We start from the raw sequence: 24,102 nt of genomic DNA, 5'->3' as shown, positions 1-24,102 counted from the left end.
TTAGTGAAGGGCCACTGTGTGTGACTTGGTGAGTGGATCATGAAGGTTACAGAAGTTGCCTGTGTGTTTTCTTGGGACTTTGGTATTGGGGGCTGTGTTCTTTTCAGAGGGCTCAGAGGCTCTCTCAGGCCTTCTGCTTCTCCAGCCTGCCCCAGGCGCTCTCAGCTCCGCCTGACCAGGACCTCTGTGGGGCAGTTCCTCCAGGGCCTCCTTCACCCCAGTCTGTCTCCACAGCCAGTGCACAGTGTATTCTGTGTCCATGTGCATAACTCACATAGAAGCAGTCATCAGATCAACTTTAATGAAAATCTCATTTGTTTGACTCAAATCAAATGCAAGTTTGTTTTAAATTGCACTAAATCAAATGAATGAACTCACTAAAGGAATTTGTATGACTAGAATCAGGCATCAAAACTATAATATCAATTAATTACCTAAACCGAAAACACACCTAAAATATTTGTAACTCTACAAATGCCCAATAATTATTTCTTCTTTCTATTCTCCTTTTCAAAAATTGGCCAACTGATAGGGAAGAAACTTAGGGAATGTGATAGATTATCCTAGTGGCATTACTTAGACTTTTAAAAATGGCATCTGTTGCATTTTAATCTCAGCAGAGTCTTAGTATTTCAAGTACAGAGTCTTGTGCTGCTCTGTAGTCTGGTCTTAAGAGGGTCAGAAGCTGGAAGTCGGGCTTTGCTTCTGTTCTCTGCTTACAAGTTCTCGTTATGTTTTCTCTGTGTGACCTGTAGACTGTCAAGGGTGGAATATCTGAAACAAGAATTGAGAAACGTATTGTGATCACAGGAGATGCCGCTCTTGATCATGATCAGGTAAGGGCCTTTCCTGTCACGTCCGTCTCTCTCTCTCTCTCTCTCTCTCTCTCTCTCTCTCTCTCTCTCTCTCTCTCTCTCTGTGTGTGTGTGTGTGTGTGTGTGTGTGTGTGTGTGTGTGTGTTTACCTCCTGCTGCATCTAAGTATTTCAGAAATACACCTCACAACCTGTCCTGTGAGCTTTCCTAAGCACATCAGCACAAAACATGCAGTACTGTTTGCCTTCCGCTGGATTAACATGCAAGGTAATGGGGACCTCCGGTGACCAATAGGAATTCACATTGGCCTGGTCTAAAGACAAGTCGTCAAATATTTGTAAATAAATGACAATTATTGGCAATGCCCTAAAAGACAAACAAGCCACCAAGGCTTCTTAGGTCTAGTTGTTAGACCTTTGCAAGTGATTCTGTAGCGTAAGAAAAAAAAATTGGTATACTGACAAGTATTTTTTTGTGTTATAACTTGGGGTAGTAGAGGGAAGGGAAGATTGCCTCATATGTCTCTCAATGAAAGTTTATATTGATTCTGTTTGTTTTGATACTTTGTTTTTAAAGCCAGAACTGTGTTGCAGTTGTAACATAGGTTAAGCTAGATGCAGTGCTTGGTTATAAAGCAAGTAATGAGTGGGGCTGCTGGAGGTTCATTTTAGACTTGCTGCAAGTGACGTGAAGAGTCTCTCCCTCCCGTCCTTGCTTTCCTCCTCTTCTTTCTTCTCCCTCCCTTCCCATCCCCATCTTTCTATCTTTCTTGTTTTTCTTTCTTTACTTTTTTGTCTAATTTTAAGGAGGAGAATGAGGTATTTTTCTCTACAACTTGAAGAAAGGAAGAGAAGTGTTGAGTGGGCCTCTTCTGCTGGAGAATAGGGTCAAATGATAGGCACACAGCTTTGAACACGGTGCTGCCCAAGAGGGCCACTATTAGAGCTAGGGATTGCTTGCTTGAGGACGGCTCTGTGTAGGACCAGGAAGGAGGGAACATGTGACCTTGGTAAGCATGCTATCTTAATTACACATCTCATTGAGATTCGTTTTGTTTGCTTGTTGGTTTATTTTGTTTTTTATTTCTGAGGGTTAGAGATAAAGGTGCTCTAGATGCTAAGTTTGAACTTAAGCGTCCGGGATTCCTAGGAGGTGACTAGTGCATTGCCGTGGAAGAACTGTCTCTGGAACTGACCCCTCCACTTTGCCATATAGAGGATGCTTCCACTGCTGCCCATTGGGGCAGTCTAGACGTCCCTGACTCAGAGGGAACATGCCCAACTCTTGCTTTTCCCCTGACATTCCTGCTCAAGAAGTATTTCTTACATTCCTACAGTGTCCTAGGCAGGAAGAAGTGAAAGTTGGAGTATTTTCCAGCCATTGTTTCTCTAGCCCACTCCCCAAAATGCAGGCCCTTCCATGCTTCATAATACTTTTCCAGCTGAGTATCTCTCAGGTTTCACCTTTTCACCTGTTTGCCTTTATGTAGCATTGCTCGTGAAAGGCAGTTATAAGTAACACAGGGAACATACGGTTACTAAAATAACACAGTTCTAACTAAAAAGGATGATTGGGTATCCTTAACTGTGGATGTGAAGAACACCATCTCTTCCATGCTCCAGCACTGTTAAAGTGAGGTCCAATCTGCATATTTGCCACCAGAAGCTCATGATGGGTTCATTTTCTCCTTAAAGCTGTGCTGGAAGCATTGGAGCTATGGACAATTGGAGGGAATTGCCCCATTGACAAAAACTGATGCTGGCTATAGAGTGACTCCAATGCCATTCACAGTTTTCCTACTTTCTTATGTTCAAAGGAATCTTAGTTATCCAAGTCCTTTATTTGAGTGAGACACCAAAAAGAAATGCCTCGCGTTGATGTGTCTGAGAGGCACCCTCTCATAGAAATGGGCTCAGCAGCTCCTCATTCTGTCTAGGTCACGATTTGGTGCTCTGTTCCAAGAAGGAAAAAACTACACTATAGTTACCTTCTGAGCATATTTCTTTCTAATAAAATAGTTCTCAGCCGGGTATGGTGATACATGCATGGTGTCTAAGTCAGTTCTCAAGAGACTCTCAGAGTAGAGGAAGCCCGAGAAGTCAAAACTGACCTGACTCTACTGAGACCCAGGTTCACATTTTTTTTCCTCTTCAGTTTGGCAGTATGATATTTTCTCATGGTCTTTATTATTGCCATAGCAATATCTTATTAACATTTTATTACATTTAATTTTTTAAGCTGGTATAGAATGAAAGGAATTACAAGCATACTTTAAGATTCAGGCTGGAGAGGTTTTGCTCAGTGGTTAAGAGTCACTGGCCCTTCTTCCAGAGGACCTGGGCTAGCTTTTCAGCACCCACATAATGGATGACAAACATTTATAACTTTAGTTCCAGGAGATCTTATACTCTTTTCTGGCCTCTGTGGACACCAGCATGTATGTGGTACACAGACATACATGCAGACAAAATACTCATACATACAAAAAATAAAATAAAGTATGTCTGGTGGTGATTATGACTTTACTCTTCCCCTTTACTTTGTAGCAGTAACTAGATTTAATGAACAAAGTTTCAAAGTATATTCTGTTGTCTTCGTTAGGGTATCTGTTGCTGTAAAGAGGCACTGTGTCCATGGCACCTCTTATAAGGGAAAATATTTAGTTGGGATTAGCTTACAGTTTCAGAGGTTCAGTACATTATCATCCTGGCAGGATATGGTGGTATGCAGGCAGACATGGTGATAGAGAAGGAGCTAAGAGTTCTATATCTTTATCCACAGGCAACAGGAAGTGAACTGAGTCACTCTGAGCATAGCTTGAGCATAGGAGACCTCAAAGCCCACCCCCACAGTGACACACTTCCTCTAAAAAGGCCACACCTCCTAACAGTTCCATTCCACTTGGGGCCATTTTCTTTCACACCACCACACTATATATTATGCTATAAATATATATAGCAGAGAGAAACTGTAATGTGATTTGGTAATACATTCGTCCCCAGAGACAGACACCAGAGCAAAAGAAACATTGCACTGCTTTTTTACTGTTTTTAGATGCATAGTTTCCTTATGTAATGAGGTGATCTGTATCTCAGAAGAGTTTTTTGTTTTGTTTTATTTTTATTTATTTATTTATTTTAGAATTCTTTTCTAGACTTTGTTCTTCTGTGCTTTTTGTTTTTCTATTTTTCTTCCAAAACTTCTTTACAAATAAAATTGGCAATAATTAAGAAAGATATGTCTCCCTCTTAAAAAATAGGGTCTTTCCAGCCGGGCGGTGGTGGCACATGCCTTTAATCCCAGCACTCAGGAGGCAGAGGCAGGTGGATCTCTGTGAGTTCGAGGCCAGCCTGGTCTCCAAATCGAGTTCCAGGAAGGGCGCAAAGCTACACAGAGAAACCCTGTCTCAAAGAACCAAAAAAAAAGGTCTTTTCATGTTACAGTTTGATTTCTGATAAAGGCTTTCTTATTTCTTGCTACCTCATCCATGGAAGATAGTGTGAAGCAGTGTAGTTCACAGTCTAGGTCCTCCCCATGCTATCCTAATGCTGGTAGCTTGAGTTTGAGAAAGAGCTATTAACCTTGGGTCTTGAGCTGCAAAGAGGGGTCTGCAGGAGCTCAGCCTGTCAGTGTTCTTTCTCTTAACGATTGTTTTTATTGTTATTGCTGCTCTTTATTTCTGTCCCCTATAGGTTTATAGGTATTTGTTTTCCTATAATGTTTTAGTATGATATGCTTACATTCAGAGTCTTAGATGGCAAAGATGAGGAGGTCTGGTCCATGTCTTGGAGTTTCCAGCTGTTGTGTGGTAGCTATTATCATTTGATTGTATAGATGAGGCACTATACTTGTTAGTTGACATCATTACCTAAATTCAGACAGCAAACCTCAAAATGATCTGTATTTGCCTTAGCATTAGTCTAAGCTTCCAGGTAAGGATTATATAACACTCAGAGAAAAACCATGCTCTCCTAATACCACAGTGAGAAAGAACCTGGGTTTCAAAGTCAGTGTGTTTCTCCTATGTGCATCACCCCTTGGAGATGCACAGGAAGGACAGGAATCCGGGAAAATGGCCGGTGTTGTCTGAAATGATCAGTGAATCCAGTTTAGATGTTCCTGTGACTGTAAGTGAAGACACAAGAACAGTTTGGCTGGAGCTTATGTCTGGTTGATGAAGGTGCATGTATTCTACCCTCTTCAGGCAGAACCAAATGATCAGCTCATGATTGTTCTTCTGCCCGGTAGGCGCTGGCTCAGGCGATTCGGGAAGCCAGAGAGCAGCACCCTGATATGTCGGTCACAAGGGTGGTGGTGCACAAAGAAACAGAGTTGGCGGAGGAAGGAGAAGAGTAAGGTAAGTGAGCCTGGCCATCTGCAGCCTTCCCTGCGACTGTGCTGTGATCCTGTGCTGTGCATTTCTGTTATAGCGGGCTCTTTGCTTTCTGTAGTTTGGATGACTTTCTTGTTGTATCTCCAAGTGCACCTGCTCAAATGTGGATAATCAGACTCTCTGTGGTCTGGTGGTTAGGTAATCTGGTGCAAATGACTGTACATTATAGAGAGGCTGCTATCCATTGGCAGTCCTTCTCTCTGTAAAGTGTGTTAGTGTAATCTGTAGTTAATATTCACAGTGACCATTGGAGGATGGTGCTGTTACCTTTATATTAAAGAGAGGTTTATCGTGTATGAGAGATAAGGAGCCAAGTCCTTTAAAAATTGTGTATCAAACAGTGATCTATAAAAAAAGCATAATGTTTATATTACCTAAAAGCTGAAAGTTTTAGTTGGACCAAGCAGGGAAAGTAATGATAAATGATGTTTAATATAACTGGAAGAAAAGCTGGGCAGTGGTGGCGCACGCCTTTAATCCCAGCACTTGGGAGGCAGAGCCAGGCGGATCTCTGTTAGTTCGAGGCCAGCCTGGTCTACAGAGTGAGTTCCAGGAAAGGCACCAAAACTACACAGAGAAACCCTGTCTCGAAAAACCAAAAAACAAAAATAAAAATAACTAGCAGAAAAAGATTAATATTCTAAAAAAGTTAATAACTCTAAAGCATTATTAAGAAAATTTAAACACTTCTAGAGAAAAATGGGCTGAAGGTTATACTGGTAAATCATGTAAAAACTAAGTGAACTATAAACAAAAATCTTTGGCCTTTACTATATTGCTTAAATCAGTAAAAATTAGAAGTCTATGGAACATTTTTCACTGATACAGCAAAAATTTAGTTTTTAACCAGTGTTGGAAGGTTATGGGAAGAAACCGTATTCACATACTAATGTGTGTTATTTCTTAGAAGACAGTTGGGCAAAATCTATCTCCAAGTATTTACATTAAATTTGCCTATCTTTAAACTACCTTTCAGAACTTAGTAGGGGCTCAGCAAGTAAACACTCTTGCTGCTGGCTAGACAACCTCAATTCAGACCCCGGGAATCACTTGCTGGGAGAAAAGACTCCTTCAAATTGTCCTCTGACCTTGATGTGTGTGCTATGACGGAAACACCCTCATAGAAACACATATGTGTGCACACAAAATAAATAAGTATAATAAAAATTAAAGGCAGTAGATTTGCTTAAATTCTTTGGGATGTTTGCTGATATTCCTTTTCAGAGTCCTTTATATTGTGTCTTTTGAAAAGCCAGTCGAATTTATCAGTGAGGGGGGTCTACGTGTGACTACAGTGACTCATTAACGTCCGACCACTTCACACTTGTGTACTAGTAGCAAGACATGAGACAATTTAAATGGCCAATAGAATGGAATTAGTCACTGCACTAGTTCCATGCAATGACTAAAGAAGTCTTGATGAAATGCATAATTACAGCATTTCTCTGTTAGGATTTTAGAAGACAGGTCTTACCACACAGAGTATGTAGTAAGACTACTTTAAAAGTCTGTACTTGGACCAGTCAGAGAGCAGTGAGCTAACTCCTTGGGAATGGTGATGCCCTGGAGTACTCCTCTTCCGCCTTGCACAGTAGAACCGTTTGCCCGTCCGTCTACGGAAAGTGATGCCCTACTGGTGCACAGCCTCAGTGCTGAGAAGTTTATTTTGCTAATTTAGTGGACAAGAAATGATCTATAACTGATTGTAATTTTCGTTTCTGCCATATCTTTTGAGTGGTTATGAGCCACTCATTTTTTTCTGTGAAAATGGGAGTAGCCAGAAAATTCAAAACATTTCTGTGAAATACTTTTACTTTTTAAATAAAAACCTGTTTTTTCTTTCTTTCATTTATTGTTTTTTAAAAATTATTTATTTTTTATGGGTCTGATTGTTTGCTTCTGTTTGCATGTTATATCACATGCATGCCTAGTACCTTCAGAGGCCAGAAGGGGGCATTGGAGCCCTTGAAACTGGAGTTACTTGTAGTAGAATATTATTTTAAGGTATGTTACTTTTGTTTATGTTGCATTTGTTTAACTCTGTGAAGCTGTGGTACTGTGCCTGTCTAAAACACCTGATGGTCTAATAAAGAACTGTCCAGTAGCAGGACAGGAGAAAGGATAGGCGGGGCTGGCAGGCAGAGAGGGTATTTATATAAAGATGGAGGCATGAGATCTAGCAGCCAGAGAAGGAGGAGGACTCCAGGGACCAGTCACCCAGCTACACAGCAAGCCACAAAATAAAAATTATAGAAGTAAGAGAATGGGAAAAGCCCAGAGGCAAAAGGTAGATGGGATAAGTTAAGTTAAGGAAAGCTGGCTAGAAACTAAGCCAAGTTAAGGCCGGGCATTCATAAGTAATGATAAGCGTCCATGTGTGAATTTATTAGGGAGCTGAGTGGTGGGGCCCCCAAAAGAGCAAAAACAGCCAACAACAGTTACTGATGGTTGCAGGCTACTGTGTGGGGCTTGAACGCAGGTCCTCTGCCACAGCAGTGAGCACTTCTAGCTACTCAGCCATCATTCCAAACCCATTTATTGATTTTTTTTAATAAATAATTTTTTTCTTTATTATTATGTGTTTTAAATTTTATACATCAGCCATGGGTTCCCCTGTCCTCCAGGATCAAGGCACCCCTGGGGATTCATTTAAACCTGGTGGATTCAGTACAGGCAGGTCCTGTTACCTCCTTCCAGACTGAGCAAAGTGTCCATGTGTAAGCCCAAGGTTCCAAACAGCCAGCTCATGCACTAAGGACAGACCCTGGTCCCACAGACTGGATGCCTCCCAAACAGATCAAGCTATTCAATGGTCTCAATTATTTATTGATTCCTAATACTAAGTCTTTATGATGTTTTATGTTACAAATATTGTGAGGCTCATGGTGTTTCTTTCATGTCTAGTGTGATTGAATTGATAAGCTTTCCTTTGTGGTTTGTGCCCCTTATGTATGCTGGAGTATTAACCATAATTTCCTTCTGAATATGTCGATACTCCAATTCATATAGCAAGCATTACGCTACCTTCCTTTGCTTTTCCTGTGCACTGAAAAGCGGTGGGAGCATCTCAGCACTGTGTTTCAGTAGCTGGACCTTTCCCTCTAAGCTGCAGTGTCTCGGCTCAGCTGCTTATATGAAGGTGTGTTTTCAGTGGTCAGTTTCCTCTGGTCCATGTGCGACCCTGCCTCACTGCCATCCTGTCTTCATCGTGTATCTTCATACTGGGTCGTGATAGCTGTAGGATGTGTGCCCCCACTTAGGTTCCTTTTGTTCATTCTTGGTTCTTTCTTGCCATGTAGATTATTGAGTCAGCTTGCTAATTCAATTCTGTATTTCTAGTTTTTTTTTTCCTCTCCTTTTTTATTTTTATTTTTCAATGTTGGAGAACAAACTAGAGACTTAGAAACACTCAGCCAGTGAGCTGTACCCCTAAACCTGTGGGGTTGTCATTGGGATTATGTCATCTTTATCCAGGCCCATATGGAGAGAATTGCAGCTTTGTGATATTGTCTTTGTGGTCATGAAATGTTAACCAGTTATAGTCTTATAAATCTTATCTAAATACAGTTGATCTTTCTATATTGATCTTGTATCTAACTACTTTATATCTTAGATACTCTCTTCAATGCAGAGTGTATAAATGAATTGTTTAAAATTTTAGAAAAACCATAATATCCAGTTGCTTAAATTAATAAACTTTGTCATTTATAGTGTTGGTCTATCTTTGAGATGTATTTTGTTGATAATTTTATATGTGGAAGACTAAGAACACTCATACCTTGGACTCAAAAGACTATTAGGTTTTAATATCGCCAGATAGAAAACTAGATGATATTGGACAGATCAATGGGATGGTACAGTTTATCTTTATAAATTCATAGTATTACCTTAAGCATATAGTAAGGTGTTATGGAAAATAGTGTACAAAGGGTCTTAGTTAGGTCTTAGTTAGTTGCTGTGATGAAACACCAGGACCAAAAAGCAAGTTGCACAGGAAAGGTTTATTCAGCTTAACACTTCCACATCACAGTTCATCATCAAAGGAAGTCAGGACAGGGACTCAAGCAGAGTAGGGACCTGGAGGCAGGAGCTGATGCAGAGGCCATGGAGGAGGATGCTTACTGGCTTGCTCCTCATGGCTTGTTCAGCCTGCTTTCTTAGAAAACCCAGGGCCACCAGCCCAGGATGGTAACACAACATCCACAGTGGGCTGGCCCCTCCCCCATCAATCACTAATTATGAAAATGCCTTACAGCGAGATCTTATGGAAGCATTTCCTCAGTTGAGGCTCCCGCCTCTTTGATGACTCTACCTTGTGTCAAATTGACATAAAACTAGCCAGTATAAAAGATAAGGTAGGAAAACAGTGTTACTGTTCCTCTGAATATTATATATATATATGAAAAACGAAGCTGGACAAGTGAGTCAGTTAAGGTTAAGAAAGCTGACTCTATTTACAAAGGACCTGTGTTTGACTTCCCAGACCCACATTGGATAGTTGCCTATCTCTCTAGCAACAGGGAATCCAGTGCAAGGTTGGCTCTTCTGGTCTCTGTGAGCATCCAGATAGAAGTATTTTTTTTTTTTTTTTGTAATGGAAAATCGATTTTTTTCAAATAATATGTTCTGATTATGCTTTCGTGTCCCCCAATTCCTCCCAGATCTTCTCTACCTCACCACCCACCCAAATCTCTCTCTCTCTCTCTCTCTCTCTCTCTCTCTCTCTCTCACTCTCTCTCATTCTCTCACTCTCTCACTCGCGCGCGGACACACACACACACACACACACACACACACACACACGAAAACAAACAAGCATTAAAAAAATCAGATATAAACAAACCAGAATAGGACAAAAACATTAAAAAAACAAAACACATACAGAGACACACTTCTATGTCTGTACAGAAGATGCATAAAAACAAAACAGGATCTCCAAAATAAAATTAGCATTGAGTTTCTCTTGTACTGGTCATCTGCTGCTGGGATTAGGATATGCCCTTAAGTGTGCTTTGTATACCCATTGGAGAAAATGAAGTTTTCCTTTGCAAGCTGTTGTCAGTTGGAGGTTGCTTCTGGGTTAGGGATGGAGGCTTTTATCCACTTCCCTTCTTAGCACTGGGACCCCATCTGGCCTAGACCTGTGTAGACCCTGTGCATGCAGCCACAGTCTATGTGAGTTCATATGTTTGTCTGTCATATAACTATTCTATACCCTTAGTCTATAACCAACTTATGAATTGTAGCCTGCTTATCCATGATTTAACAGCTAATGTCCACATATAAGTGCATATAATACCATATTTATTTTCTGGGATCTGGATTACTCACTCAGGTTGGTTTTCTTGTTGATGTTTTGTTTTTGTTTTCTAGTTCATGATTTCATTTTCTCTCTCTCTTTAACAGCCGAGTAACCCTCTATTGTGTGAATGTACCACATTTCCTTTACTCATTCATCTGTCGACAGACATCTAGTCTGTTTACAATTTCTGGCTGTTATTAATAGAATGTCTATGAACATGGTTGAACAAGTGTCTCTATAGTAGGATGTGGAGTCCTTGGCTGTATGTTGAGGTAGCTCTTTTCCTGTCTTCCTGAGGACCACCACACTGATTTCCATAGTGGCTATACAGAATTGCACTCCGGCCAGCAACAGATGAATGTTCCCATCTCCCCGCATCCTCACCAGCATGAGCTGTCATTTGTTTTATTGGTCTTGACCATTCTGATTGGTGCAAGATGAAATCTCACAGCAGTTTTGATTTGCATATTCCTGGTGACTAAAGGTGTTGAACATTTAAGTGCTTCTCAGCCCTTTGAGTTTCCTCTTTTGAGAATTCTCTTAGATCTGTACCCCATTTTTAAATTAAGGTATTTGTTTTCGTCCTTTTTTTCTATTCTTCATACAAGACAGGGTTAACTGTGTAGCCCTGGCTGGCCTGGAACTCATTCTGTAGATCCGCCTGCCTCTGTCTCCAATGGGATTAAAGCCATATGTCACCATGCTGGTTAGTTGCTTTCTTGGTGTCTTCTTTGAGTTCTTCATAGACATTAGCCCTGTATCATATGTGTAGTTGGTAAAAATCTCCCATTCTGTAGCCCACTGCTGTGTCCAAAAGATGGTGTCCTTGCCACACAGAAGCTTTTCAGATTCATGAAATCCCATTTATTAATTGTTGTTCTTAGTGCCTGTGCTGTTAGTGGTCTGTTCAGAAAGTTTTCCTGTGTCAACAAGTTCAAGACGATTCCCCACTTTCTCTTCTGGCAGATCCAGTGTATTTGGCCCTATGTTAAGGCCTTTAATTCATCTGGAGTTGAGTCTTGGGCAAGGAAATAAGTGTGGATCTATTTGCATTTTCCCACATACAGCCATCCTGTTTGACTAACACCATTTGTTGAGGGTGCTGTCTTTTTTTTCCCAGTGTGTATATATGTCTTCTTTATCAAACATTTGATGTCCATAGGTGTGTGGACTTATGTCTGGCTCTTCAATTTGAGTCCATTGGTCAGCATGTCTTGTTTTTATGCCAATACTATAGTGTTTTTATTACTATAGCTCTATAGTATAGTATAGAAATTAGGAATGGTGATACCTCCAGCAGTTCTTTTATTAATTGGGATAGTTTTAGCTGTTCTGGGCTTTTTGTTTGTTTAGTTTTGTTGTGTCAATTTTTTATATGAAGCTGAAAATTGTCCTTTTAAGTTCTGTGAAGAATTGTGTTGGGATATTCATAGGGATTGCATTGAGTCTATGAATTGCTATTGGTAGCACAGCCAATTTTACTATTATCCATGAACATGGGAGATTTTTCCATCTTCTGTTACCTTCTTTGATGTCTTCCTTTAATGGCTTCAAGTTTTTATTGTACAAGTCTTTGACCTTCTTAGAGTTACTCCAAGATTTATTTATTTATTTTGATGCTACTGTGAAAGGTATTATTTCCCTGATTTCTTTCTCAGTCCATTTGTCATTTGTATATAGGAGCACTACTGATCTTTGTGAGTTAATTTTGTATCCTGCTACTTTGCTGAAAGTGTTTATTAGCTGTAGAAGTTTCCTGGTGGAGTTTTTTAGGGTCCTTGATGAATATAGTTATATCATCCAAGTAAAGATAACTTTGTCTTACTGCTCTAACTAAAACTTAAGTTTGTTATTAAATAAATATGGAAAGGGTCAACAACCTTGCCTTTTTCCTGGTTTTAATGGAACTGCTTTGAGTTTTCCTTTTTAAGTTGATATTGGCTGTGGGTTTGTTATAAATTGCTTTTATTATGTTGAGGTATGTCCCTTGTATCCCTAGTTTCTCCAGGACTTTTTCTCATAAAGGGGTATTAGATTTTGTCAAAGGCTTTTTTATCTCTATCTAATGAGAAGAACAAGTGAATTTTGTCTTTTAGTCTGTTTATATGGTGAATACATTTATCGATTAATGTATGTTGAACATAAGGATGTTCTGGAATGAAGCCTCAGTGATCATTGTGGACGGTATTTTTGATATGTTCTTGTATTTGGTTTATAATATTTTATTGAGAATTTTTGTAACTATGTTCATAGTGGAGATTAGTCTGTAATTCTCTTTCTTTTTTGTATGGTTATCAAGATAACCCTGGCCTCATAAAAAGAATTAGATAATGTTCTTTATGTTTTTTTGTGGAATAATTTCAGAAATATTGGAATTAATTCTTTTTTGAAAGTCTGGTACTAAAACCATCTGGCCCAGGCTTTTTTTTTGGGGGGGGGGCAGGTGGAAAAAACTAGGGATTATTGGTCTGTTTAAATTGATTATCTGGTCTTGATTTAACTTTGGTAAGTGATATATATCAAAAAAATTTATTCATTTCTTTTAGGTTTGCCAGTTAGGTAGAGTACAGATTTTTAAAGCATATCCTTATGATTCTCAGGATTTCCTTGGTATTCTTTTGTCCCTCTTTATATCTTATTATTGTAATCTTCTCTGTCTCGTAGTTAGTTTGGCTAACAGTTTATCAATCTTACTAAAAGAACCAACTCTGTTTCCCTGATTCTTTGTATTATTTTTGTTGTTTGTTTGTTTCTTTCTATTTGATTGATTTCAGCCCCGAATTTGATTATTCCTTCCTGTGCTCCTTTTGGTGTTATTTCTTCTTTCTAGTCTAGAACTTTCATGTGTTCCATTAAGTTACTAATATGAGATCTTGTCAATTTTTTTTCCATTAGGCACTTAGTGCAGTGAACTTGCCTGACAGTCTTCATTGTGGCTCCTAGTTCTGGCTGTGCTGTTTTTCTATTTTTCACTTAATTCTAAAATGATTTTAATTTCTTCCTTAATTTCTGTCTTGCCCCATTGTTCAGTTTCTATGAGTTTGTAAACTTGGTTGTTTCTGTTGTTGTTGTTTCCAGCTTTAATCCTGGTGGGCAGATAAGATGTAGGAGGTTATTCCCGTTTTCTTGAATCTGTTGGGATTCGCTTTGTATCCAAGCATGCAGTCATTTTTGGAGAAAGTTCCATGACCTGCTGAGAAGGTGTATTCTTTTGTGTTTGGGTGAAATGTGCAAATATCTGCTAGGGCCATTTGATTTATGACATCATTTAGTTCCAGCATTTCCGGTTTGGGTATACATATATGTATCTCCCATCTATTAGTGAGAATGTGGTATTGGAATCTCCCACCATCATGTATGAGGGTCAGTTTGTGATATAAGCTGCAGTAGTATTTCTTTTATGAACTTGGGTGCCCTTGTGTTTGGTCATAAATGTTTACAATTGCAGTATCCTCTTGGCTTTTCCTTTGATGAGTATGTGGTATCCTTCCCCATCTCTTTGGATTGGTTTTGGTTTGAAGTCTATTTTGTCACATATTAAAATGACTACACCTGCTTATTTCCTGAGTTCATTTGCGTGGAATATCTTCTTCCATCCTTTTACCCTGAGGTGATTTCTGTCCTTGATAGAGAGGTGTGTTTCTTGGATGCAACAGCAAGATGGCTCTTCTGTCCACAGCTGCCTTTCTGTATGTCATGATTGGGGTTTTTTGCCTTTAAAAACACAGACATACTGGAGGTTAATGTTGCTTCCTCCTGTTCTACTTGGGATAGTCTCACCAACAGTAAATATAGAGTCCATATGACTTATTCAGGCATCTCTGGAGTTTTTCTCTTCAGGTGCCTTAAAACCTTCTGTGCCAAAGGTAATTTCTTCTCTGGTTCTGTATGCTTCTTATACCTAGATAGGCACATATTTCTTTAGGTTAGAAAAATTTTCTTGTATGATTTTTGTTGGAAATATTTTCTGTGTCTTTGACCTGTGTCTTCATTTTCCTCTATTCCTATTATTCATAGATTTGGTCTTTTTATGTTGTCCCAGAATTCCTGGTTTTTTGGTACCAGGACTTTTTTTTTTTTTTTTTTAAGATTTAACATTTTCTTTGAGGTATCCATTCTTCTATTGTGTCTTCAGTGCCTGAGATTCTGTCTTCCATCTCTGGTATTCTGTGGGTGTGGCTTGCCTCTGAGGTTTTTGTTTGAGGTTTCTAAATTTTTCATTCCAGTTGTACCTTTGGGTTTTCTTTAGCATTTCTCTTTCTACTTTCATGACTTGAACTATTTCATCATTTCATCTCACTGTTTGTGTTTTTACAGACTTCATTCATGGATTTATTCCTATCCTCTTTAAGGTCCTTGAACATATTCATAACTGCTACTTAGAAGACCTTATCTTGTGCTTCAGCTATATTGTAATTCTCTGGGACTACTGTAGTAGGGTTGCTGGGTTCTGGTGGAGATGCAGTGTTCTGTGTATTAATGATTGTGTTTTCATATTGGTGTCTAGGCTTCTGGGATGATTATAATTCTAGGTGTTGATATGCGGTCTTGTTTTTGATGGATGTGTTCTGTTCCTTGATTTCTGTCGCCCTCTCTGGATCTTAGGAAAGTTTGGTGGCCATGGATCACCTGGTAGAGAATATTTCCGAGTCCCTGCTAGGTGTGTCCCTGGAGGAGGGTCCCTGGTAGAATACATTCCTAGGTGTTGGGGACTGTCAGGAGGAATGGAGATGGGCTAGAAGGGTCGCTCTGAGAAGGGTCCACAGAGAGGAGGAGAGACAGAAAGGCAGGACGGGCCCCTGTGAGTGGTCAGCTACGGAGAGCTGGGGATGGGAATGGGGAATTTGCAGTGGAGGACAGGAAGGAGAGTAAAGATATCCTACTTGATTGCCAGGCAAGTGTGGTCAGAGGGTTCCCAGGTAGAAAATGCCTCCAGGTACTGAGGTCTGACACAAAGGGATGGGGTGAGGGAGGCAACTTAGGTCCCTGGAGGATCTGTGGAGCCCACACAGTGGAGGCAGAGAAGGAAGACAGGCCCTGCTGGTGATCTGCTGCAGGGCTGGGCTGAGGTTGGGGGTAGGAAATGGAGGGCTGGAAAGGAGGGTGGAGATGACAAAGTCTTGAAAAATATATATGACAAAAAATAGTACCCACTAAGAACATCACTAATACCTTCATCCTCTCAAGTGGTATGGGATTTTAGTACATTTTTGAATAAATGAAATATTTCTATTATTCCTGGAACTTATATTTGTTTTGACCAGTGAGTTATGTACACATGCTTTGGGTCCTCCTGAACAATGTTAAATGTGCATTTTGGATAAACTGACAAGAATTGGAAGGTGGTTTTGAAGTTGACTTGTCCTACAGGATACAGCTCTCGTGAGAGTCCTTGATAATGTATTGAGGGAATTAAGTATAAGCTCACATGTGAGGTAAACAAGCTAGATAGATTTAGGAATTGATTAACCTATTAGGATATTTAACAAGTACCCAGAAATGCTTGGGTGGGTTAGGCATTAAGAATTTGGTCCCACTTGCCCAAGGAGGATGTGTTCCAGGAGGGTGTGTCTGTTAGGGAACGTGCGAGCACACTGTTGAAGTGTTGGGGGGAAATACCGTGTTGTGAGAGAGCTGCCGTCAGTGTAGGCTCTGTATCATTTGCAGACAAGCCAGAGTGTGAAGTCTCAGGGTGAACAGGTGCTCTCACTCAGCACTTCAGCGCTTCTGCCCTCCGACAGGCCACACCTCCATCGGGGATGGTTTCCTTTGCTGGCCAACTGTCAGGAAGCATCAGTTTGTCCTGCCAGCATCCCATAGAGGTGGCCCAAGGTAAGCGGCATGAGCAGGACAGTAAAGAATCGCTGTCTGCAGTGTGTGTATTTCTCTCCCCTCCTGACCCGACGTAAGCCGGTAGAAGGACACTAAGGTTTCCATGAAGCGCTGAAAGCGGGGTAAAGGGAGTGCACAGAACCGGTCAGAGAACAGCCTGCACAGAAGACTTCCAAGTCTACCCTTCTCAGCTGCTGGGCAGCTTAGGGCAAACGCGGTCAGAGGAAACACATTTCTGGTGAGCATCTCATTCAGTCTTCGTGACCCTTTGATGTCCTTTCAAGGCTGTTCCCTCTGCCAGCTTATCCCAACTGCCTCCTTATTAATCAAGTAGACACAAAGTATTAACAACCTGTGTGTCTGAAGTGGTGTTTGTTCCCCGAGTCCTCACCAGGAGAGGAATCCAGGCTTGGTGTGATCTGTGGGTGTTACACTGAGCCACACCACAGGCGGGTGGTCTGACTCAGCTTCTGCTGGCATCGCCAGTGCCCTGAGCTTCACATGAGCCTTTCTCAAGCTCCTTTCTGGGGTGGCCGCTGATGTCAGGTAAAATGAAGTAAGCTTCCTTTCATCTGATCAGTGAGAGCCAGAGTAGGAAATGCTGGTGGAGTGGCAGCATGTCCATTTCCTCCGCTCATTTCTTTGTTCATTATGCGGAAGTGTCTCAGTACCTGTGTGCTATTAGCTGTTCTTTTTCAGATATTTCGCTAGTTTATTGTGTTTCCCAAAACATTGTGCACCCTAATAAACTTATCTGGGGTCAGAGAACAAAACAGCCACTAGATAGAGAGGCCAGCAAATGGTGGCACGCAACCTTTAATCCTAGCATTCCGAAGGCAGAGATCCATCCGGATCTCTGTGAGTTCAAGGCCACACTGGAAACAGCCAGGCATGGTGACTCACGCCTTTAATCCCAGGAAGTGATGGCAAAAAGCAGAAAGGCATATAAGGCATGAGGACCAGGAACTAGAGGCAGTTAAGCTTTTAGGCTTTTGAGCAGCAGTTCAGCTGAGAGTCATTCAGATATGAGGACTCAGGCTTCCAGTCTGAGGAAACAGGATCAGCTGAGGAACTAGCGAGGTGAGGTAGCTGTGGCTTGTTCTTGTTCTATGCTCTTCCAGCATTCACCCCAATAATTGGCCCCAGGTTTATTTATTAATAAGTCCTTTAAAGATTCATGTTACACAGTTTAGTTTTTAATATAGATCATTCACACTTAAAATGAAGACTCCTCTTACACAGAATTAGAGAAGCTGGTTAGGGTTGCATGCATTTTAGGCACAGCCAGTTTTCTCTGAACTGCTGCAGGGTGTTGTGATGTTGAGTGAGGCAGTTAAACATTCCTGAACTACCTAACAGAAGAGCTCAGGGTGCCATTGCTGCTGCCCACACAGCAGCACCGGCCATTCCTCTGTCTTACCAGGGTGTGGCCTTGGGTAGAGTCATATGACTCAGTTTTTCCATTCAAGAGAGGTCATGGTTTTAAAAGGAAGAAAATGTTAGTGGCCCTTCAGGTTCTGTTCCCAGAGGTAGTTGTCCTTTTCACATGGCCATGACTGTACTCATTCACAAGACACACAGGACTGAAAAGCTCTAAAAGTCTCTGTCAAAGCTTCAGAGACTGGAAAAACATCTTTTTAAAGGAAATGAGGCCCCTCTGGATGTCATAGATCGCAACTAATCAACTAAAGAGAACAGAAAAATGAGCCCAGTGTTTTCTGCCTATACAAGAAAATTGGAAAATGGAAAAATAGTCAAAATAGCAATTAGTGCTTGCTTCTAGAGAAGCATACATCTGGGTTTTTCTTCCAAAGCTCTGCCCTTCAGTCTATATTACAGCTTAATCCTTTCACTTTGACCTTCATTAATATATACTGTGACCCTCCGGTGGCCAAGGCCCTAAGTTGTTTATGTATGAGAAAGAAAGGGGCTGGCACAGGGACACACATATGCTTGATGGGTAGTTTAGATAAAGACAGTTAATAGTAAAGCCTTCCTGAGTAAAGCACTGGGAAAATCAGATAGAGATGGGGAGAGAGGAAAGAGATAAAACCAATGGAAGGGATATTGGAGAGAGCAAATCCTACTCTAAAGTTGTGTCCAGGTCCCAAAGGAGCAGGACAGATGTGCTGAAAGCAAGTGTGCCTTCCCTTCCCTTCTGTGTCACTTGGTAGGTCTTTGCATAGGACATTTGAGGGTAGCAATAGCATTCGTACCGCTGTATGTTAGTACTATTTATCAGTAGTGTATATGATTGTTGGGTTGGTTGGTTGGCTAATGGAAAGAGTGCTAGATTAGATGATGTATCCTCTACGGGGGAGCCATAGTGACTCAGGCATTTCTTAATACAGAACTGTACTGGACATCTCTGTATTGAAGAGTAGAATTGAATTTAATTCAGAAGCAAAATTAGGAATAAAGTACCACACAGAAAAATCTGTAAAAAAAAAATGACATTATTAGCTAACATTTACTGAGGACTTATTTCATGTTTGGCTTTGTATTGAGACCTCTATTATTGGTTCCTAGAGTCAGCTGTGACTTGGGAACATTGAGGCTGGAGAAGTTACATTCCTTTGTATAGTCCAAGCCAGTTAGTTTGTGACTGGCTGACCTAGAAGGGCCATTTGCCAGTTGGATAGCATACCCCACAGGGCTTTGCCAAGGATCCATCACAGGACTCTTTCAAATAAATTCCCACATGACATACTTGGATCCCTTCTAGAAAAATTTGTTTTGGACAAAAGTCTTTTGAGTTTTTAGCTTTGTTATAAAGCCAAGTGAACAAATAATGTCAATTCTTTATATAAGAAATATGTTTACATAATCTAGTTTTTTAAGGTAAAAGAAAGTATTATATCTGCTTTTCCTACATGAAGGGAAATAAATAGGTGGAGAAAAAAACTTGAATTTAAGTGTGAGTGAAAGGTAGAATTGTCTTTAGATTTCACGCATCCATTGGCTGGTAACGTGTGCATGTGCAGCTGGAACCGGTTATTTGGTGTGTTAGGCTGTCTGGAGATTGCTGCATAGTAATTCTTAACATTGAATGACTTGTGCGTATTGGGCATATGGAGTCTAACCTTAAAAATAACTGTCGGCCTTAAAGAACGAAGTGATGGGGCTGATGAGGGCACTGGCAACCACTCATCTCTCAAAGGCAAGGGATTGTGGCTGCAAAATGAGGTCAGACCAGAGTCACAGAGATGCGGATGCCCTTCTGTGTCCCCCTAGGTAGGGGAGATGGCGGCGGCGGCGGCTCTGTGAAAGGTAAACAGATGCCTTGAGGACAGAAAATACTGGGAGGAGCCTCTTACAGTAGAGCGGTCCACCAACAGACGTTTAGGTGGCTTATGGTCCTAGCAGACTCTGAACTGAGTTGTTGTCTTCGATGGAGTTGTGTCGGCGTGCCTTCCACTGGGTGAAGCACTGTGAAGAACATGGCTCCTGAGGAAGAACGCAGGGCCTCTTGACATGATGGGTCTCTTATGCATTGACAGGTTCCCGCAAACCAGGAAAAGCAAGCAAACTTAGGAAGGATCATTGTGCCCACAGTTCTGTTCTTCATCCCTCAGCCCAGGCATGTGTCCGTGACATGAGTCTTTGCTTTGGGGGTGTGCTGGCAAAGAGGAAATGAGTTTGTAGATGTAGTGATATACCATGGTAACCTTGCCAGTGGTGAGGCTGAGTCATGAGGACTGTGAATTAGAGCCAGCCCTGTTCTATCTCAGAAGAAAAGAGGGGGAGGTGGGGGGATAAGCCAGACCTCCTCATGCAGTCCACTCGTGATGCAGCATTGCCAAAATGTCACGGTTCCTAGCACTGTAGCCATACCATTGTACCCTGAAAGAGCAAAGCCTGCCACAGCGTGACTGATGGCTATGAAAGTAGTGGGGACTATATGGGCTCCAGGAGTCTCGGCAACCCTCAATCTGTAGACCACGTTCTGTCTGCACTCTGTTGGTAACACAAACACTTGGACAATTCTTGAGCTAGCCTAGTGGAAATTCAGTGTATTTGCATTTGGGGTTTAGGTTTCTAATAATGTAAACAATAGAAACTGCTTGAAATTGAAAATTAAGCATACAAATTAAAAACAAAAGAATAAAAAGTTCATCTTTTTATCACGCCTGACTACACAGAACTCACTTGTAATTTCAGAAATAATTGTATTGTGTCTTACATACATATTTCCATTTCTGTTTTCTACGTCCCTGATTCTATTACTGCTTTATGGTAATTGAGTTTTCTTTAATTTGAAGATTTTTGCATTATTTTTGCATTTTTTTCATTAGATTGTAAAAAAAAAAAATCGTTTTTGTTTTTATTCAGACTTCTCCCTGGATAAGGGCTTTCCCATTTAAAGGCAGTGTTAAATGCTTTTAAAAACCAATTTACTGATTCACTTTCTGGAGCTCAGCAGTCTCAAGATTGAGACATATGTGAACCTCGAAACTGAGGTTGGGCCTTTTAAGTGAGGTCATAATGCTTCTGTCATGGACCTCAGTGTTTTTCAACTGCTGCAAAAGATGCTCTGGGCAGAGTAAAGTGGATCTCTCCAAACCTGTGAGAGCTTCAGCCAAGCATGGGAACAGCATGTGCTCTCCCCCCCCCCTCTCTCTCTCTCTTAATAAGATCTTTAGTGACAGAGAAATCACATAGTATACAATTTTCCTGTTTGCACCATTTGATAGACATTAGTCCAGCATCCTCATGGGCCCATGACACAATCACCACTTCCTTTTTTAGAACATCGCTGTCTTCAATCCCCCCCCCCTTTTTGAATGCCAAATGCCTTTATTGAAGGAGGGAGGAGGTCTTAAATACAGGCTTACAGCACACTGCATGTGCTCTTAAAGAGTTTAAACATGGAGTTAGACCTATGATGAGGTATATAGCCACACTGACCCATTTTCACAAGCTCAGGAATGGCTGTAGTAGTTAGAAACATTTACTAACATTGCATAATCCAGGGTGGTTTTTGTTTGCTTGACCACAATCCTAATCCATAAACTGTAGTCCATAAACTTAATAGCATTGCCCTTATAACAAACTCTGCAATGCTGTGAAAGTGAAGATATCAGTGCCTGTCAATTTCTACTAACACTAAAAACTGTCCAGACTTGTAAAGATGCGGGATAGAATTTGGTCCTACCATAGAAAGGTTAGGCACAGTGGTGCACATGTAATTGCAGCACTTGGGAGGTAGAGGCAGAGAAGATCTCTGTGAGTTTAAGGCCAGCCTGGTCTATAGAAAGTTCTAGGCCAGCTAGGGCGACACAATGAGACCCTGTCTCAGAAAAAGTGCAAAGAAAGAGGGCTGTGCACTGGAGATGTGGCTCAGAGGCAGGACTCTTACCTGGCATGCCCTGTGCTTGTCCACGCCAGCACAGGCAGGAGAAGGGAAAGGCTCTTGAAACACTTGGGCTCTTACCTAAAGGTGCGATGCCCCATTGTTGGTTGGGATAAGTGTCAACCATTTAGACCCAGAATAAAAACTTGTCCCATATTAAGTTTATTTCTTAGAGCTACAAAAAGAAGAAAGAAAAATGAAAACTTCTAATGTGTATAAGCCAGGGACATTAGTGGGTCCTTCCTTGTCTCTGTTCTTCCTTAGTTCATAACCTAAATGCTTAGGGAGTGCATGCTGTGTTTAGATGCAGGAAGAGCCAAGATACATGGGTGTATAAATAAAGAACTATACAAAGGAAGTTATTGCTCATCCATCTAAAACAGTAAGGAGTCCAGTTAACTTACACGTGTAAAAATGTAATGAATGCAGTTGACACTAAAATGCAGATTTCTTAGATTCTAAAAGCTGCTTGGAACTCTAGAAGCATGTCAAGGTTGCCATTTGTGGTTTTATCAGAAAAATTAGGCTATTATACCTTTTTGTGATTTCCTGTGACTAAATGGGAGTAAGGGACATTTTAATGTGTGTGTCTTCATGTTAAGTCCAATAGGTCTTGAATATTTTTCTTCAATATCTATTGTCTTCAGTTTCCTACACATTCCTATAATGTCATTGAAACAAATAATTTTTGCCCTCTTTTCTAATTTTATGACATTTTTAATGAAAACAAATTTAAAGAAATAACACCAAACCTAGATGGAGAAAATGTCATAAATAATCCAAACTCATTTTTACTGTAGTTTTCAGAGATAGCTAACCTTGACCTTGTTTTTTTCTCTCAAATTTAATACTGTTTCTAACCTATTATATCTAAAGCATTATTTCAGTGGATGAAGGGATTTGTTTTCTAATGTAAACTAGACAGGTGGGGGTAGCTGTGTTTAACAAATGATACACATTTACCAAGTAGAGCAGATACTAGAGGTCAAAGTACAAGACTAAGTAGGAAGACCAAAGGTCACAGATAACCCTGCAGACCAGTTTGATTGGTATCTGTGCTTTCACTCTCCATCCCCTACGTTTCTCTTTGGGATTGCTAGCCTGAAGGACTTGGCTTCCATTGATTTCCCCTGCCTAGACTCAGGTGGATAGGAAACAATGGATTTGATTAGTCATCCTGCCCCAAATAATCAAGACGTTTTAATATTATCTGTGCTGTTTCTAAATAATGGGGAGTCTTTCCCCCTATCAAAGTAAGAATTTGATCTCACCATGTTCATTCTGATTTATTTTGGGACTGGTATCTTCTGGAAGGATCATTAATGTCCACTGTCCTCTATAATTAATGCATTTGCCAGAATTTTTGCCAAGTTGAAATACAGAATGAAACAGATGCATCTAAAACATGTTTTGCTAGCTCAGGGATGGTTAATCATTTTTAGTCCTTTGTGCTGTCTCTCTGCCTTTGACTATGGGCTTGTGAGCTTCCCTAAGACTCTGTATTTTCTTCTTTTCTTTCCATACATTCAATTTCCTTGTACCTGTTAGTCTTGCTTGGATCCCTTTGTGCCAACACACAGATCCATCCTCTAGTCCTAGTGGTTCACACAGGCTCAGGGCCTACCCCACTTCCTTCTTTTAGGTCCTTCCCCCTTTAGGTCCCAGATGTCGTAATTATATATGAACATTCTTTCTTTTTAGTTGTTTTTAGTTTTTGTTTTATTTTGTGACAAGGTGTGACTATTGTAGCCTTGGCTGACCTGGAATTCACTATGTAGACCAGGTTAGCCTCAGAATCACGGAGTTCCACCTGCCTCTGCCTCTTAGGTAGCCATTCATCCTTAATCCCCACAGTCAACTATTTTTGTCCACCCTTCTTCTGTGGCAACAACTCAAGTCTGAGTCTTCCCCTTTCATAGTAACATCTGGTCTTCAGCTGGGGCCCTGACCGGAGCTCTGGCCTCTGCTGCCCTTCACCTTCAGCGTGCTCACCGCACTGAACTCACGACAGTGCTTTAAACTATGAGTCCAGCTGTGCCAGGCGACCTCAGGACCAGAGGAGAGACAGCTACATCTTCCCTGGTTTGTCCTCTGCATAGCTGACTGCCCCTAACTCAGGACTGGTATCTTCCTCCTTTTCCCTGGCTCTGTACTCTCCTCTGAATCTTGCAGGTGATCTTTTGTCACACCACACCCCCCCCATTTTTATTAATTTGACTTCATACTTCTCATTCCCGTGTTGTAGAGCAGACCTGATAGTCTCACCCGTCACTTAGGTTCCCACGCTTACCTTTCCTGCTGTGTGTTGCTTCAGCTCTCTGTTCCATCGTCCACTTCTGTCTCCTTTTCTACATAGATCCCTAAGTCCGTCTCAGGATCCTAATGCTCTACACCTTCTGTACCTCTT

The 24,102-nt window shown here is 40.9% G+C and overlaps 1 protein-coding gene across 24 annotated transcripts in view; it reads left to right on the top strand.

The window, feature by feature from the left end:
• Positions 1-24,102, top strand: part of Epb41l2 (erythrocyte membrane protein band 4.1 like 2) — a 184,228-nt gene that overhangs the window by 158,973 nt on the left and 1,153 nt on the right. For all 24 annotated transcript variants that reach the window (XM_036169192.1, XM_036169190.1, XM_036169193.1 and 21 more), the window contains 2 exons: positions 756-836; positions 5,064-5,172. In XM_036169192.1, the coding sequence (XP_036025085.1) occupies positions 756-836; positions 5,064-5,171 (189 nt within the window). In that variant the 3' untranslated portion in view covers position 5,172. The remainder of the gene's footprint in view (positions 1-755; positions 837-5,063; positions 5,173-24,102) is intronic.

Source organism: Onychomys torridus, chromosome 19 (assembly GCF_903995425.1).
Source record: "Onychomys torridus chromosome 19, mOncTor1.1, whole genome shotgun sequence".
Lineage (NCBI taxonomy): Eukaryota > Metazoa > Chordata > Mammalia > Rodentia > Cricetidae > Onychomys > Onychomys torridus.
Note: the sequence above shows the minus strand (reverse complement) of the source record. Positions and strands in the feature narration are given on the sequence as shown.